General features: G+C 45.1%; 1 protein-coding gene and 1 long non-coding RNA gene across 2 annotated transcripts in view; one reads left to right on the top strand and one right to left on the bottom strand.

The window, feature by feature from the left end:
• Positions 1-16,400, top strand: part of LOC126987834 (gamma-glutamyl hydrolase-like) — a 149,545-nt gene that overhangs the window by 89,882 nt on the left and 43,263 nt on the right. The window contains exons 3-4 of the mRNA XM_050845230.1: positions 4,610-4,656; positions 11,598-11,777. Coding sequence (XP_050701187.1) covers positions 11,633-11,777 — 145 coding nt within the window. The 5' untranslated portion in view covers positions 4,610-4,656; positions 11,598-11,632. The remainder of the gene's footprint in view (positions 1-4,609; positions 4,657-11,597; positions 11,778-16,400) is intronic.
• On the bottom strand, positions 5,676-6,173 carry LOC126987835 (uncharacterized). Its single transcript, XR_007741238.1, has 3 exons — positions 6,068-6,173; positions 5,945-6,026; positions 5,676-5,862 (listed from the first exon to the last, which is right to left on the bottom strand). It is a non-coding gene; the product is annotated as an uncharacterized LOC126987835 (long non-coding RNA).

Below are 16,400 nucleotides of genomic sequence, written 5' to 3'. Positions count from 1 at the left end.
GTAAAGGTTCGTTCGTCCATGTTGTTGAGTCTCTTCCCAGGAAAGCCGCGAGCGTGTTCCTCCCGGCCCGTCTTTTCCCTCCTTAACTCTCCTCACAAGGCTGTATCTCCCGCCTCCTGCTCCACTGCCTCCAGCGATGCCGATATCCGTCCATCAAGTTCGATTTCTTGTTCGGTATTGTTATGACCCCATCGTCTTATATTCTCTCTCTCTCTCTCTCTCTCTCTCTCGCACACACACGCACACACACACACATTGCAAATATGAAGAAGGAAGAACGAAAAGGAACGAAAAAAGATGAACAGGAAGAAGAAAAGAAAAAGAAAAGAACAAGAGAACAAAGAAGAGGTTAATAACATGGACTTAACGAGCGTCATGCATAGCCGGCCTTTCTTCATCTCGTGGCTCAGGAAGGACACGGAAAGGACAGCCTCGCTAACCCCGGCCTAAATTACCTCAGCATGCTCGTCTTGAGGTCCCGTGGAATAAACTTTAGATGGCTGCATGCATATACTTCATGGCCAGATTCGGTGTCTCCATTTTCCCTTGCGACTGTCTTGCGCGACCTGTACTCTTCCTCCTCCTCCGTGATCTTGCTTTGTCCTCCTCATCTTCTCCCTCTCATTTGTCCATTTTTTGTCTTTGTTTTTTACTCGTTCCTTATTTTCAACGGTATATTTCCCCAACCCTTCATATTTATCCTCTCCGTCTTTCTTTCCTCCTTGGGTTTGTTTCCGTTCTTCCTCAAGGTCGCGTGAGGCAGAATTGTTGTTTTCAAAAGAAGAACTAAGGCGATTAGGGTCATAGTCATGTATTCTGTTTTCTCTCCTCTGGTTTTGTTTTTAATGCTTTCTTGCGCTAGCCGTGACGTTCTCATTATAATAACAATGTATATACAAATTGCAAGTATAATAAAATGTTTCAATGTTTCAAATGTTTCCCCTTCTCTGCATCCTCATTTTCCTCTTCAAGACCGTATTTCCACTTTACTAACCCTTCGACTTTTGTTTTGAATGAATTCTTAACCCGGTAGCAGCGACGGGTTAAATTTGTGGCTTTACCGTGTAGCAGCGACGGGCCAAATTTGTGGCTTTACCGTGTAGCAGCGACGGGCCAAATTTGTGGCTTTACCGTGTAGCAGCGACGGGCCAAATTTGTGGCTTTACCGTGTAGCAGCGACGGGCCAAATTTGTGGCTTTACCGTGTAGCAGCGACGGGCCAAATTTGTGGCTTTACCGTGTAGCAGCGACGGGCCAAATTTGTGGCTTTACCGTGTAGCAGCGACGGGCCAAATTTGTGGCTTTACCGTGTAGCAGCGACGGGCCAAATTTTTGCCACGATATAACCCCCAAAAAACAGATGATTCATAAACTGATCACAAATGCGTTGATATATATTATGAAATGGTTTACGTGAGTGATGATTTTTTTCTCATTTTTCTCGCTTAGAGGGGCCTTTAAGAAACATGATCCCCGCAGCTATATACCGGGTTAAGCACATTTTTGCTCTTTCTCTTCCTGGTAACCTTCTTCCCCCCCTTTTAGACTTTGCTTCCACTTAAATTTAACTCTCTGACTTTGTTTTAATCGAATTCTTGGTCCCCGTCTTGTAACCTTTCCCTTCTGTGTGAATTGTTTCCTTCTCGGCCCCGGTTTCCTCTCCTCCAAGCTTGTCTTCTGCCTCTGATCTTGATTTTGTCTTGCCAGCTTTTCCCTTACGGCAGTCTTCCTCTCCTGTGACAATATTTCTCCCTTGTCGCTCTGGTTCCTCCTTTGGCTATTTGACCATTTGACCATTCTGTCTCGTGATCTCGTTTGCTCCCTGTGACCGATACTCCTTCTTCTGATCTTTCTTATTCCTGTGATACTGCTTCCTCCTCTTACCCTATTTCTCACGACACACTGTCTGGCTCTCCCTTTGATCTGTCCTTCTCTCATCTGGCGTCCTTTTCCATCTATTAAACTCCCGGATCCTAGACGTCGTAAGGGCTTTGTGTTCCGAGACGGAGCGCTAGTGTCCCCTTACATCTTAGGAGACGGAGGTGAGGTGCGCAGCAAAGACCCACGTGACGTATATTCAACACCATCGCTTGAAGCTGCACTGTTACCAGCCCACGCACGAGCTCAAAATTAATTAATATCTGGAGGAAAGAAAGGACTCAGTGTCTCTCTCTTGCGCCTGTGTTTAGCTTTGATGCAGAGTACAATATCAAATTTAAATCATTCAAATAATCTCATGAAAATTAGATAGGAAGACGTCGCTCTCTTTTTGTTCATGTAAACCGAAACACTAGTAAGTGGAGAAACCTGGTAACTTATGTAAGTCGGGCTGCCAGATTCGCTAAACAAGAAATCAAACATGGGAAGTGATCGTTTATATTCTGTATTTTTATAAGATTACTTGAGTTGTTGATATTGCATGTTTTGGTACTTTGTCTCAGGGTATCAAAAAGCAAGGAAGATATATTGTGTTCTTGAGCTAACTCGAGACTGTTGACCTTGGTATGGAGTCACTTCGGGAGGCGAGCTCTGACAGTCCCGCACATTGAGGTCACGCCGTCGCCTTGTCGCCTGGGTGGTGCGGAAGCCTTGCCTCGTCGGTTCCTGGTGAGCGTGTATCTCTATAATGGTGTGTGTCTCTATAACGGCCCCGCGATTGGCTGTCTGGGAGCGCCGGAACAGACAAGGAGCGGCGTCTTCGGGATTAGGCCATTTGCACCCTACTTATGGTGGGCCGAAATGGAGGCTGCAGCGATAACAGGCAATGGACGGCGTGATAACAGGGGCACCAGACTGATGGCGTTGGGCGAATGTTCCCCAAGCAACCGTTTACCCGTTACTGTTGTCGAAGGGAATTACAAAGCGTTATCTGTTGCTGAAATAAAGGAACACACGAACTCGAATCCCTACTGTTGTCGAAGGGTATCAAGAAGCGTTCTGTGTTGCTGAAATAAAGGAACACACGAACTCGAATCCCTACTGTTGTCGAAGGGTATTAAGGAGCGTTCTGTGTTGCTGAAATAAAGGAACACACGAACTCGAATCCCTACTGTTGTCGAAGGGTATCAAGAAGCGTTCTGTGTTGCTGAAATAAAGGAACACACGAACTCGAATCCCTACTGTTGTCGAAGGGTATTAAGAAGCGTTCTCTGTTGCTGATACAAACTAACACACGAATTTCTGTTATCACAATCCTCGAGCCGCGATCATTTTATTCTCCCCCTGATTAGATTCTCTCGTCCTATAATGTATACCTGCTTTGTGCGGGGAACGAGCCAATTATTGATGATGATATACTCGTTAGCGGCGTTATGAGCGGAATTAGACTTTGTTTTGCAGAGGTAAAATCATATGACTGCTGATTGAGTTGGGCTCATTAACGTGGGAAGGCAAACCACAGGGACACCCGACTACTCTGGCGCCAGATGCATGTAGCCAGGGAGTGAATGGGAGAAAGGAGTGGGCGCTGATAGATAGATAGATAGAGATTGAGGGAAATAGATGCCAAAACTATATAACATCTCTATTACTTAAAAAAGACGAATGAAGGTTGTCATGGAACAGAACAGTGGGGAGAAGGAGGAGAAGAATGAGTAGTGGAAAGAGGAGAGAGAAAAGTAGTGCAAAGAGGAGAGGGATGTGTGGGGAGGAAGAGGAGAGGGATGTGTGGGGAGAATCATATAGGCCTACCATGGCTCCTACATCACTTGAGCCTACACGTGACCCGCCTCATACAGTGCTACATACATAGACTGACAGGAGTAATGCCGACACGAGAATTCTCCATCATTAACTTTTATTGAAATTGATTAACCTATATAGAGCATGCCAAATGACTATCACCATTAGGAGATATCATGTATTTCCTAATTTACCTGGCTGTGAAGCGTAATACCTCTCTAATTAACGTGTAATGATAAACAGGCTGTATGGATAGTGACGTGATGGTATTGATAGGCTGAGAAAGTGATCGGAAAGTGATGGTATGATGGAAGAAGTGAATAGTGGAAAGGGAAGAGGGATGTGTGGGGAGGAAGAGGAGAGGGATGTGTGGGAGAGAAAGGAAAGGGATGTGCAGGGAGAGAAAGAGGAGAGGGATGTGCTGGGAGAGAAAGAGGAAAGGGATGAAAAGGATGTGTTAGGAGGAAGAGGAGAGGGCTATACAAGGAAGGAAAGAGGAAAGTGAAGCGTAGGGGAAAGAGAAAGGGATACATAATGGAATGGGCAGAGTGACGCGTAGTGGGTGCAGGAACGTAATAAGTAAAGGAGGAAGGCTGAGGTTAATGGAACGTATAAATTTGTAAACGATGGTATGGGAATAGCGATAAGAAAAAGAAGAAGAAAATGGTGAGTCTTCGAGAGTGAGAAAAAAAAAAAACAGTAGAGGAGAGAGGCTTTCAGTATGTGTGTGTGTGTGTGTGTGTGTTTGAATTTGTTTACTACGAACATCAGCTGGTTAAAACTCACAACAAAAATCAACACAACAAACCAAATTATCATCCCTTCCCCCAAAATAAAAACCCAACATGGACCAATCAAAACAATAACCAAAACAAACAAAAAATAATAAAAGCGATAACCGAAGTCCAGTAAGTCCAAACATATTCCAGTGGTGTGGGAGCTCGCTTGGATGGACCGTCGGAAGTGGAGGCTACGGGTGAGTGAAGCAACGCACCCCCTGATGTATGCTCCCCGTTAGTTAGTGAGTCCCTTTTCCCCGCGTGGCTTACTACCGACTACTGTGGCTGGGTTGGTCAGGTTAGGTTAGGTTAGGTTAGGTTAGGCGGACAGCGGGTGAGGGGACGAGCCTGCACTGTTGCCAGATTATCGTACTCAGATCACCGAATTTACCGGTTCCTGACCCATAACTATTGCCAAGAAACACCAGTAATCAACCATTTTAATGATAACTATATATAAAGTCAATTATTGGGGTGGAGGAGACAGTTTTTCGGTGGGAAGTCGGCAAATATAAGAGCCTGAGTACGACAATCTGGCAACGTTGGGACGAGGGAGCAGACGAGGCGTTGTGAGGTTAAGAGGATGACTAGGCTATGGAGCGAGACGGTGAACATAGCAAACAACAACAGGCTAGACAGAACACTCACGACTGACTGACTGGCCGAGAGAGAGAGAGAGAGAGAGAGAGAGAGAGAGAGAGAGAGAGAGAGAGAGAGAGATACACTGCGAGCCATATTCATAAAAAAAAAAGATAGAACACAAAATATAAAACGCACCAAGGAATTTCAGTTGTATAAAAGAAAAAAAAAGGAAGAACATATTTTTTTTATACATGACAAATGCTTTCGGCTCTCACAGCAAATATTTATAATGGTCACAAAAAAGTTTAATCGGGTTTTCACGAGTGTTTTTTTTCTTCACATTCATGATGCAGAAGGTTGTCGAACTATCACTAGACTCATTAAAGTACCCATGGATATACCCACAACCTTTACGAAAGCCCTAAACTACTCATTGAAATACTCACAACCTTTACGAAAGTCCTTAATTAACTCATGGAAATACCCACAACCTCTACGAAAGTCTTTAATTAACTCATGGAAATACCCACAACCTCTACGAAAGTCTTTAATTAACTCATGGAAATACCCACAACCTCTACGAAAGCCTCAAACTACTCATGGAAATACCCACAACCTCTACAAAAGCCTCAAACTACTCATGGATATACCCACAACCTCTACGAAAGCCTCAAACTACTCATGGAAATACTCACAACCTCTACAAAAGCCTCAAACTACTCATGGAAATACCCACAACCTCTACGAAAGCCTCAAACTACTCATGGAAATACCCACAACCTCTACGAAAGCCTCAAACTACTCATGGAAATACCCACAACCTCTACGAAAGCCTCAAACTACTCATGGATATACCCACAACCTCTACGAAAGCCTCAAACTACTCATGGATATAACCACAACCTCTACGAAAGCCTCAAACTACTCATGGAAATACCCACAACCTCTACGAAAGCCTCAAACTACTCATGGAAATACCCACAACCTCTACGAAAGCCTCAAACTACTCATGGAAATACTCACAACCTCTACGAAAGCCTCAAACTACTCATGGAAATACCCACAACCTCTACGAAAGCCTCAAACTACTCATGGAAATACCCACAACCTCTACGAAAGCCTCAAACTACTCATGGATATACCCACAACCTCTACGAATTCCTTAAACTACTCATGGAAATACCCACAACCTCTACGAAAGCCTCAAACTACTCATGGAAATACTCACAACCTCTACGAAAGACTTATTAGATATGTGCGTGTAAGCCCCGAAGTGTTTGATAATATGAACCTTACTCCTGTTGGTTATAAGATGATAGAAGCGGCGGTGGAGCTTTCAACCGGGTTCATTCCTCTATTCCAAACACCTGCCTTCCACGCCGCATCTCTCCTCTTTAGTTGCCTTCAAAAGACCTGGTTAGAGACAACAGACAGACAGCAAGGACACAATGACGACGACAACGGCGCAAAGTAAACTGAATCATGCTTCTTTATTTGTATTTTCAAGGTGGATAAAAGATAAGTTTTGACGACATTCATTAATACAGTTCCTTCGCATTTTATCAGGAAGCTGGAATGTCTTGATTTTCCCGGGTAATGATATTTCCGCTTTGCTTCATAAGGGTGGCAATTAAACTCGCGTGGGGTGTGGGGGTGAAACGGAAATGAGCTGGATTGAGGCGAGGGTGAAACATGCAGAGAGGCAGAAGAAGAAGTATCCTGAACGCGTGGGTGAAAAGATTCTTGATATTAATAAGGTTCTGATGGTAAGAGGGTGATTTTTTTCTTATTTTCTCGATGTTATATTTTCATTTTTCCTTTCCGTGTCTATTTGTTTCTATAAGTTCTGCAGTATTACCAACAAACTCGACACAAACTCGTCACGCAATGGTCGTTAATAGGCGCGGAAGGTAGTCAGAGCAGATTAGCTTTGTTGGCGTTTTCATGCTTAGTCCAGGTAAAGCTTCCCTTGTTAGTGGTCAGTCAGCCAATCGGTCAGTCAGTCATTCAGTTAATCAGTTAATCAGAAAGACAACCAATCACTCGATCAATCAGTCGGTCAATCAGTCAGTTAGCTAGGCATTTAGTCAGTCAATTAGCATATCATCCACTCACCCAGTCAATAGGCGAACCAGGCCGTCTATCTTCTATCCAGTCAGTCAGTCAGTCAGTAAATCAGTCAATCAGTAAGCCAGCCAGTCAGTCAGTCAGTCAGTCGCTCTGGTGTGGCTGTGCGTTGTTTCCTGTCAGTGTGCGGCGGAAGGGACAATATATGACGTTGATGGGACGTGTATCTCCGCGGCCCGGCTGTTCTTTGTTGGCCGTGATGTTACTGTTGGTGGTGCTGTTGTTGTGTAGCTATTGTTGTTAATGGTGACGGCGGTGGCGGTGGTGGAAGTGGTGGGGATGGTTGTGGTGGTGGTGTGGTGGTGGTGGTGGTGGAGGTGGTGGTGGTGAAGCTATTGTCCTGTGTCGTTCGTCCTGCAGTCATTCTACACACACACACACACACACACACACACACACACACACACACGCACACACATGACCTTTCCGAGATGAACTATTACGTCATTCTTATTGTACTCGTGTGGTGCTGTTCCCCCGTATGCTTGTGTGCCTCTGTGGGTGTTTGTGACTCAGATATTGACTGCTTGTTGGTTTTATTTGCTCGTCCACCCGTGTCATTCCTCTCCTTATCCCTCCCCCTCCTTCACCATCCTCCTCCCGCAACCGCAACCGCACCTTGCGTTGCCGTGTGGTGGTCGTGGGGGGAAAGGAAAACAAAAAACGCTATCATGATGGTATTATAGCCGATTCCATCCCGCTGTGCTGTGTTGTATAAACGAGATCGTTAGCGGACTCTTTCAGGAGACACTTTCAACGCCGACTCTCTCTTCTCAGTCTGCGTGAAAAATAAAGCTTTATCCCATTTTCCTCGGCTCAAGGTCACAATTACCCCCCCACCCCCACCCCACACACACACTTTCCCCTCCCTTCCCCCACACACGCTCTGATTGGGTAATTTATCCTCAAAAAATGCCCAAGGCCGCGCGGTGATTGGCTCGGCGGGAAGCTTTGGTGCCGTTGAAAAGAAGCAAACACGCTCATGATTGACTCGCTCGGAGACGGCGCTTTAAACATGCACTGCTGGGAACGCTGTCGCCAAGTCTTTGTTTAAGTTTATGCGATGCTTTTTCTTTTTCTTCTTTACAGAGATGCATTTTGATGTTTGTAACGTAGGTCGGAAAGGGAGAGTTCAGCGTGCGATTTTTTTTCCCCTTTTTTTAATATGGCACATCACCCGCCCCTTGTAGCAATAATAATGAGGAAAGTGAATTAAGTTAGTGTGTCTGCTTCCATTTTCTTTAACGTACAGTGATTTATTTATATTTTATTATGGAACACCACTCGTTCTTTGTAGTAATCATTGGGAAAGTGTAAAAAATATCTCCTTTTAATTTCCTATAACGTGCAGTGATCTTTACCTGGTAGCTGCTTGGATCATGTCTCTTAAAGGCCCCTCCATGCGAGAAAATGTAAAAAAAATCATCACTCACGCAAACCATTTCATAATATATATCAACGCATTTGTGATCAGTTTATGCATCATCTATTTTGGGGGGCTTATATCATGGCAAAAATCGCTGCTAAACGGTAGAGCCACAAATTTGGCCCGTCGCTGCTACCGGGTTAAGAAGGGTTTGTGTATTGGTTATAAGGTGAGTGCTCGACCTACCGCCCCCCGCTCTGTCACGTGATCTGTCGAAGGGGGAAAACATTAAGGGCTGTATTACTAAACATTTCGTCGCCCAAGTTCACATATTTGACAAGGCTTTCGTAGGAGTTTGGGGCATTTCCAGGAGTACTTTTATGACCCTGGTAGTAGTCTAACCCTTCGTCTGTACCATGAACCTGAAGAAACACATATTTGACAAGGCTTTCGTAAGAGTTTTGGGCATTTCCAGGAGTAGTTTTATGACCCTGGTAGTAGTCTAACCCTTCGTCTGTACCATGAACCTGAAGAAACACATATTTGACAAGGCTTTCGTAGGAGTTTGGGGCATTTCCAGGAGTACTTTTATGACCCTGGTGGTAATTTGAGCCTTCTTCTGTACCATGAACCTGAAGAAACACATATTTGACAAGGCTTTCGTAGGAGTTTGGGGCATTTCCAGGAGTAATTTTATGACCCTGGCGGTAGTCTAACCCTTCGTCTGTACCGTGAACCTGAAGAAACACTCATTAGAACCCGACTGATCATCTCTTTGACCTTTAGAAACAGCTGATATGAGAAGCGGAAGTGTCTTATGATACCGACCTTAGAAACATATGAAACGTTTACACCACAAATGGAAACAGAAGCAAAAGTGAAACGAAGGGAAACGTTCGGGAGACACCTCTATTCTGCAGTGGACTAATGATGATGATGATGATGATGATTAGTGTTACAGCACATTGCACTAATCAGTCATACTACTTCTCACCCTCGTTCACACACTGCCCTCTGATTTAGTGTGACATGTGTAGGGATTGAGGTATATTATGCGTGTTAGTGCTAATGAAACAGCACACATAATATAAGCAATCAGTTCTGGAATTAATGAGGTATTCGCATGTATGATGAATGTTTGTATGAATATATGAATGTATGAATATCCATGTATGAATCCTATTAATGTATTGTAATCTAGGAGCAGCGAGTAGCGGGCTTTTTTTATTATTGTTTCCTTTTTTTGTGCCCTTGAGCTGTCTCCTTTGTTGTAAAAAAAAAAATGGTGACAGAATTGTAGAAGTCAGGGCAGACGGAGAGGAGAGAGGTGGAGATGTGGAGAGGTGGAGTAGACTAACATTAATTAAACAGAGGGAGGTGGAGAGCGTTGGGAAAGCCTTTGTCCTGCAGTGAACCGGTTGGGCTAAGGACTGAAGATGATGATGATGATGATGATGAAGGTATAATGGTGTCCGGTGTATTGTGTGTCGCGGGAAGGGAAGGGTGGATGATTCTAAATGGCTTGTGTTGCACCGCTGACCGTTCTGTTGTACGCATATATATAGCTAGATGATATTAGCGTTTCTGGTTTCCATCGCGGTGTTTCTAGTGTGGCATCGTTAGTGGTCCGTGGCGCCCTCTGTGGCGTTAACAGGCCGTTGTGTTTGCATAATGAACGGAGGGGTGTGTGTGTGTAAGTGTGTGTGTGTGTGTGTGTGTGTGTGTGTGTGTGTGTGTGTGTGTCATTCTTCCAAACAACTTGATCCTCCTCCTCCTCCTAACAATATCCACATTCCTACATTCCTCCTCTTTCTCCTGAACGCACGCACGCACTCCTCATCCCAGCTTGACACATATATCCTAAACAGTCCTTAATATGTTTGCTCTCCTCCTTCGATCGGCGTCTCCCCTCATTGCCTGGTCGCCTCGGTTCTCTCTCTTTAAGGGTCACGGCCGGAAACCCAACACGCCTTGTTTTCTTAGCCTTCATCTCTCCTGTTGTCTCTTCGTTCTTTTATAAGGCTGCGACGTTACTCAGGGTCTGGTTGCGTCTGTGTGTCTCTCTGTTAGTGGTGGTGGAGCGTAGAGTGACCTTGACCTGGTTTGATGGATTGGGGTTAGAGTGCTCAAAACAATTAAACGAACTGTCTTTTCTCTTTTTCCTACTGTACTTTCTCCATCAATCCACTTCCTCTTCTTCCTATACCATTGATTGAGAAAATAACAAGATAAGGGATTGTGCTACGAAATGGGTGTTTGTAAGTGGGGTCTTGTTTTACGATTCTGATTTTTGGTTTGGCTCCATTTTATTAAGAGCAAAAGAGACACCCAAGAGCACAGCAAATAAGAACAGACAGTTGATATTCCCCCTTAAAAGCGTTCAAGTCGTAGGAAGAAAGAAATACAGGCGAAAGTAGGCCGTGTCATACTTTACCAGCTGATGAGATGAGAGAATGTACCGGTCAACTCTTGCATTTGGAAGTAAACTGTAATTAGAATGAGCCAGACTTGAAACTCGTGTGATTTTGCCTATATAGTAATTGAAGTGTATAGTATTTTTATTTTTACAGCAGAGGAGTCAGTTCAAGGGCATAAAAAAAGTAACAAATGTGAAAAAAAGACCCGATACTCACTGCTCCTATAAAGAGTTAGAGGAGTGGCCGAAAGATAGGTCAATTTGTGCTTATCATTAGGTTTATCTGTAATGATTTTTGGGGAGAGGGGCTTGTGTTTGCGGGTCATGGATTCTAACCCCCCACCACAAGATCAAGGGCCAGACACGGAGATTAGCATTGAGGCCACGCGCAGTTTACCGTATGGCCCGAACTTTACTAACATCAAAGGTTTTTTTTCTTTCTCTCTCTCTCTCTCTCTCTCTCTCTCTCTCTCCCCCCCCCCTTAGGTTGTTTTCATAATACCCCCAAGCGTTAGTACTATCAAACTTTTCCCCTCTTAAAACTTCCATTATCCTTTATTCCAGGAAGCTAATGCTGTATCTTTAGTACTTGTTGGATATGGAAATTTAAACACTGAACCTTTTTCTTTCTTTAACATCTTTTCTAGGGTTTTCACGGAGGACGACAACCGCCGGGAACGACATGGAGGAGAGGGTCTTGTTGTGTGACGCCGACGACAAGGAGTGGGAGGGAGGAGGAGGAGTCAGCGAACCAAGGAGCGAACCAACTAACCTAACCGTCCGCCTCCTCACCTCGCCCCCTCCCCGCCGGGCTGATGGCCATTACGGTGAGTCACGAGTCCCACTGCCATAATGTATTCATAGGTCATTCCCGCGAGTAAATTGGAGGCTAATTATAATAAGGTTTTAGCTAAGACAACAACCCGGAGTAATCTGGCGCCATTAACGGGGCTCGGCTAATGTGTGCTGAGCCTGGTAGACGTGCGCGCCGGTGAACTGTGGTCCGCGGCGCTGAGTGGAAAGTGCAAATACCTGGTTTAATATTCAAGCGGAGGATTACAAACTGAGACATACGTAGTAAACAGTCCATGAGAGGCGGCGCTTGTGTGTCCCATTGCCGCCGGAAAAGTTGAAGGTTTGAGCGTGGGAAGATTAGTGTTAAATGGTTGTGTTATTATGTAGAGGCATACTAACACTTCCTTACAAACAGGCTTCAGAGGCTTGTATGTTGAAATTTGTAGAGTGGAAAGATTACAGTGCTGAATGGTTGTGTTCTGGCGTTGGTCTTGTATACTGCATAGACACATTCACATCCCCTTACAAACCGGCTTCTGAGGTTTGTATGTTGAAAGTTGTATAGTGGAAAGATTACAGTGCTGAATGGTTGTGTTCGAGCGTTGGTCTTGTATACTGCATAGACACATTCACATCCCCTTACAAACCGGCTTCTGAGGTTTGTATGTTGAAAGTTGTAGAGTGGAAAGATTACAGTGCTGAATGGTTGTGTTCTGGCGTTGGTCTTGTATACTGCATAGACACATTCACATTCCCTTACAAACCATCTGCTAAGGCTTGTATATTGAAGTGAAGGTTTTGGCGAGGAAAGGTTAAAGTTTGAACGGCCGTGTTCTGGCGCTGGCTTTATACGGTAGAGATATAACAAAGTATAACACTCTCTCACACGCCAACTGTTGAGGCCTTTGTTTTGAAATGAAGGTTTTGCCGTGGAAAGATTAGTGTTGGATGACTTTGTACAACTGAGGCTTGAATGTTGAATAGAATACTAACGTGTGTGAATTATAATGGAAAGTCCCAGAAATGTCCTGGACTTAATAACTTATTATTAATTTGTGAGAGCATTGCGTTAAGTATTCAAACCCGGAGATTACAATGAGAAACCGACGTACACAAAACAAGAACCAAAAATGAGGAACAAAAGGAACAAGAAAATGAAGAAAACAAAGAATGGAACGAAGGAACCATGGAAGAAACACTAATGAAGAAAGGAAGAGAAAGAGGAATTAAAAAAAGAAGACAAAGGAAAGAATAGGAACGCATAGGAATGTACCAAACAGTTAGGCAGTACATGTGAGGCAACGCTTGTGGTCCATTGTCGCTAAGGGGAGGCGTGGAACAGTGTGAAAGAGGAAAGTGGAGATCCCTCATACTTCTCCCTCTTTCTTATTCCTCATACCCATCCCTTATACTTACATCCCTCATACTTATTTCACCCGCGGATTACATAGACGGATCGACATAGCAAGCAGTTAAGCCCTTTATGCGAGGCAGCGATTGTTCTCCATTGTCGGTGAGAGGAGGCGTGGACTAGTTTGGGAGTGGATAGTTTAATTAAATCCCACATAATTATTAAACCCACAAAACACAAACAGCGGTCGACGTTGCACGGAGTTAAGTCCTTTATGTGAGGCAGCGATTGTTCTCCATTGTCGGTGAGAGGAGCCGTGGACTAGTATCGGAGTGGATAGTTTAATTAAATCCCACATAATTATCAAACCCACAAAACACAAACAGCGGTCGACGTTGCACGGAGTTAAGTCCTTTATGTGAGGCAGCGATTGTTCTCCATTGTCGGTGAGAGGAGGCGTGGACTAGTTTGGGAGTGGATAGTTTAATTAAATCCCACATAATTATTAAACCCACAAAACACAAACAGCGGTCGACGTTGCAAGGAGTTAAACATGATACGGTAGGCAGAGTGCGTGTCTCATGGTCAGTTTAAATCTTTAGTAGTTACTTAACCCACAAATCGCAAACGCTTGTCAACGTAGCAAGGGGTTGAAGAGCGAATGTGAGGAAAATCAACATAGCAAGGCTTTTAATAGCTCATGGGAAGCAGAGTCCGTGTCCCATTTTTTTTTTTTTTTTACAACAAAGGAAGCAAAAAAGAAAATGTAGAAAAAAAAGCCCGCTAACCACTGCTCCTATAAAAGACGAAGTAAAGAGTAGCCAAAAGAGAGGTCAATTTCGGGCGGAGAGATGTCTTGATACACTCCTTTTGAAAGAGGTCAAGTCATATTGTCGTTAAGAAGGTGGAAATTCAGTTTAAATCGCTCGTTATTATTGAACCCACAAATCGCAAACACAGGTCAACGTAGCAAGGGGAAAAGGAGTTCATGGGAGGCAGAGTACCGTGTCCCATTGCCTTTAGGAAGATGAAAATTCAGTTTAAATCGCTCGTTATTATTGAACCCACAAGTCGCAAACACAGGTCAACGTAGCAAGGGGAAAAGGAGTTCATGGGAGGCAGAGTACCGTGTCCCATTGCCTTTAGGAAGATGAAAATTCAGTTTAAATCGCTCGTTATTATTGAACCCTCAAATCACGAACACAGGTCAACGTAGAGAGAGGTTAAACAGCTAATGTAAGGCAGAGAACGTGTTCCATTGTTGTTTGAAAGATTTAAAAAAATCAGTTTAAATCCCTCGTAATTATTTTTATTTATTCCACTAATCTCAATCACAGGTCAACGTAGCAAGGTGTAGAAAAGCTCATTGGGAGGTGGCAGAGTCCGCGTCTCATTGTCGTTTGGAAGATAAAAAAAAAATCAGTTTAAATCCCTCGTAATTATTCAACGCCCTTGTAATTATTTTTTATTTATTCCACTAATCTCAATCACAGGTCAATGTAGCAAGGTGTAGAAAAGCTCACTGGGAGGCAGAGTCCGCGTCTCATTGTCGTTAGCAAGATGAGATTCAGTTTAAACCTCTAGTATTTCTTTTATTATTCTATGTAACCCTCAAAACACAAACACAGGTCTGCGCATCACAAGGCAGAAGAGCTCATGGTAGGCAGAGATCGCGTTCCATTGTCGTTTGGAAGATGAGACTCGGTTTAAACCTCTAATATTTCTTTTATTCTTCTATTTAACCCTCAAAATGCAAATGCGTATCACAAGGCAAAAAGAGCTCACGGTAGGCAAAGTTCGCGTTACATTGTCGTTAGCAAGATGAAAATTCAGCTAAATTCCGCGCGAGGGTCATTTCCTGGTCTGCCGCCGCCCGGAGCCTCGCCTTTGAGTCTCGCTGGCGGAGAGTCAGGGCGCCGAGGCTGCCTTCAGACGCTGCCAGGATGAGATAACACCGCTATTTCCTTTCTGAGTCCTCTCCGCCCATGGGTTCACCGCCCCCCACTCCCCCTTAGTCTCCCCTCCCCCGCCAGTACCACCCCCCATCCCTCCCCCCTTCACCCGTCCGTCTGCTTAATTACCTCTTAATGGAAGCATCTGCGTGGGCTGAGTCTTGGAAATGAAAAATTATGATTGACATCGGCGTGTAATAAAGGCCGCGGCTGCATCCCTGGGCCTCGTGTTTTATCTCGCGGCGCCGGCAGGATGCGAGGTGGCAGGGCGGAGAAGCCGAGAGAGGGGCGGGTGGAGGGAGGGAGCGTCGCGCCTCTCATAAATCATCTCTCAGTGCCATTCTTTCCTCTCCAGCCATAAAACAAGCGCGCCTGGGGGAGTCACATCACGCCATTATGCAATCAAGGAGCCTGACTATCGACTCCCACACCCCGGGGAGGCGTCTCCTTTCCTCCCCGCCCCTCGCCTTGCCTTTCTTCCCACACCGCCGCCCCCCGCTGTCACCCCACTTAAGCCCCTTCCAGACCCTTAGCCTCGCGCCATACACCACCTCTCGCTTGCCTTGGATGGACGGCAGGGGGCAGAGAGTAGTGGTGGGCCTTTGGAATAAAGCCTTACTTCTCTTGGTTGCCCTTTGTAGCCTTCCCATGTGTGCCCTACTAGACGTTTCTGCCCCCCGAGCGTCGTGGCACACCTTTCATACTGTCTCTGATGGACGGAGTGAGGGCAAAGTAATCAGAGTTGGCCCTTGGATTAGTTGGAAGAAAGCCTCCCCGCCCTTAGTCTCCCTTTGTAGCCTCCCTGTATTCACCCTACAAGCTTCGAGGCGGTGGTGACTCAAGAACGCCATGATACGCCTTCCGCTCTTTCTCTGATGGACGGAGTGAGGGCAAAGTAATTAGAGTTGGCCCTTGGATTAGTTGGAATAAAGCCTCCCCGCCCTTAGTCTCCAATTGTAGCCTCCCTGTATTCACCCTACAAGCTTCGAGGCGGTGGTGACTCAAGAACGCCATGATACGCCTTCCGCTCTTTCTCTGATGGACGGAGTGAGGGCAAAGTAATTAGAGTTGGCCCTTGGATTAGTTGGAATAAAGCCTCCCCGCCCTTAGTCTCCCTTTGTAGCCTCCCTGTATTCACCCTACAAGCTGCGAGGCGGTGCTGACTCAAGAACGCCATGATACCCCTTCCGTTCTTTCTCTGATGGACGGAATGAGGCCAACGTGATTAGTAGCGGCCCTTGTATTAGTTTGAATAAAGTCTCACCGCCCTTGCTATCCTCGCCGCCTTTGTAGCCTTCCCGCGTGCGTCTTGCCAAGCCCTGAGGTGAGGCGTTGCTCCCCCTGATCACCCT

The sequence above is a fragment of the Eriocheir sinensis genome, chromosome 66 (assembly GCF_024679095.1).
Source record: "Eriocheir sinensis breed Jianghai 21 chromosome 66, ASM2467909v1, whole genome shotgun sequence".
NCBI lineage: Eukaryota > Metazoa > Arthropoda > Malacostraca > Decapoda > Varunidae > Eriocheir > Eriocheir sinensis.
The sequence above is the reverse complement of the archived record's forward strand: the minus strand, read 5'-3'. Positions and strand labels throughout refer to the sequence as shown.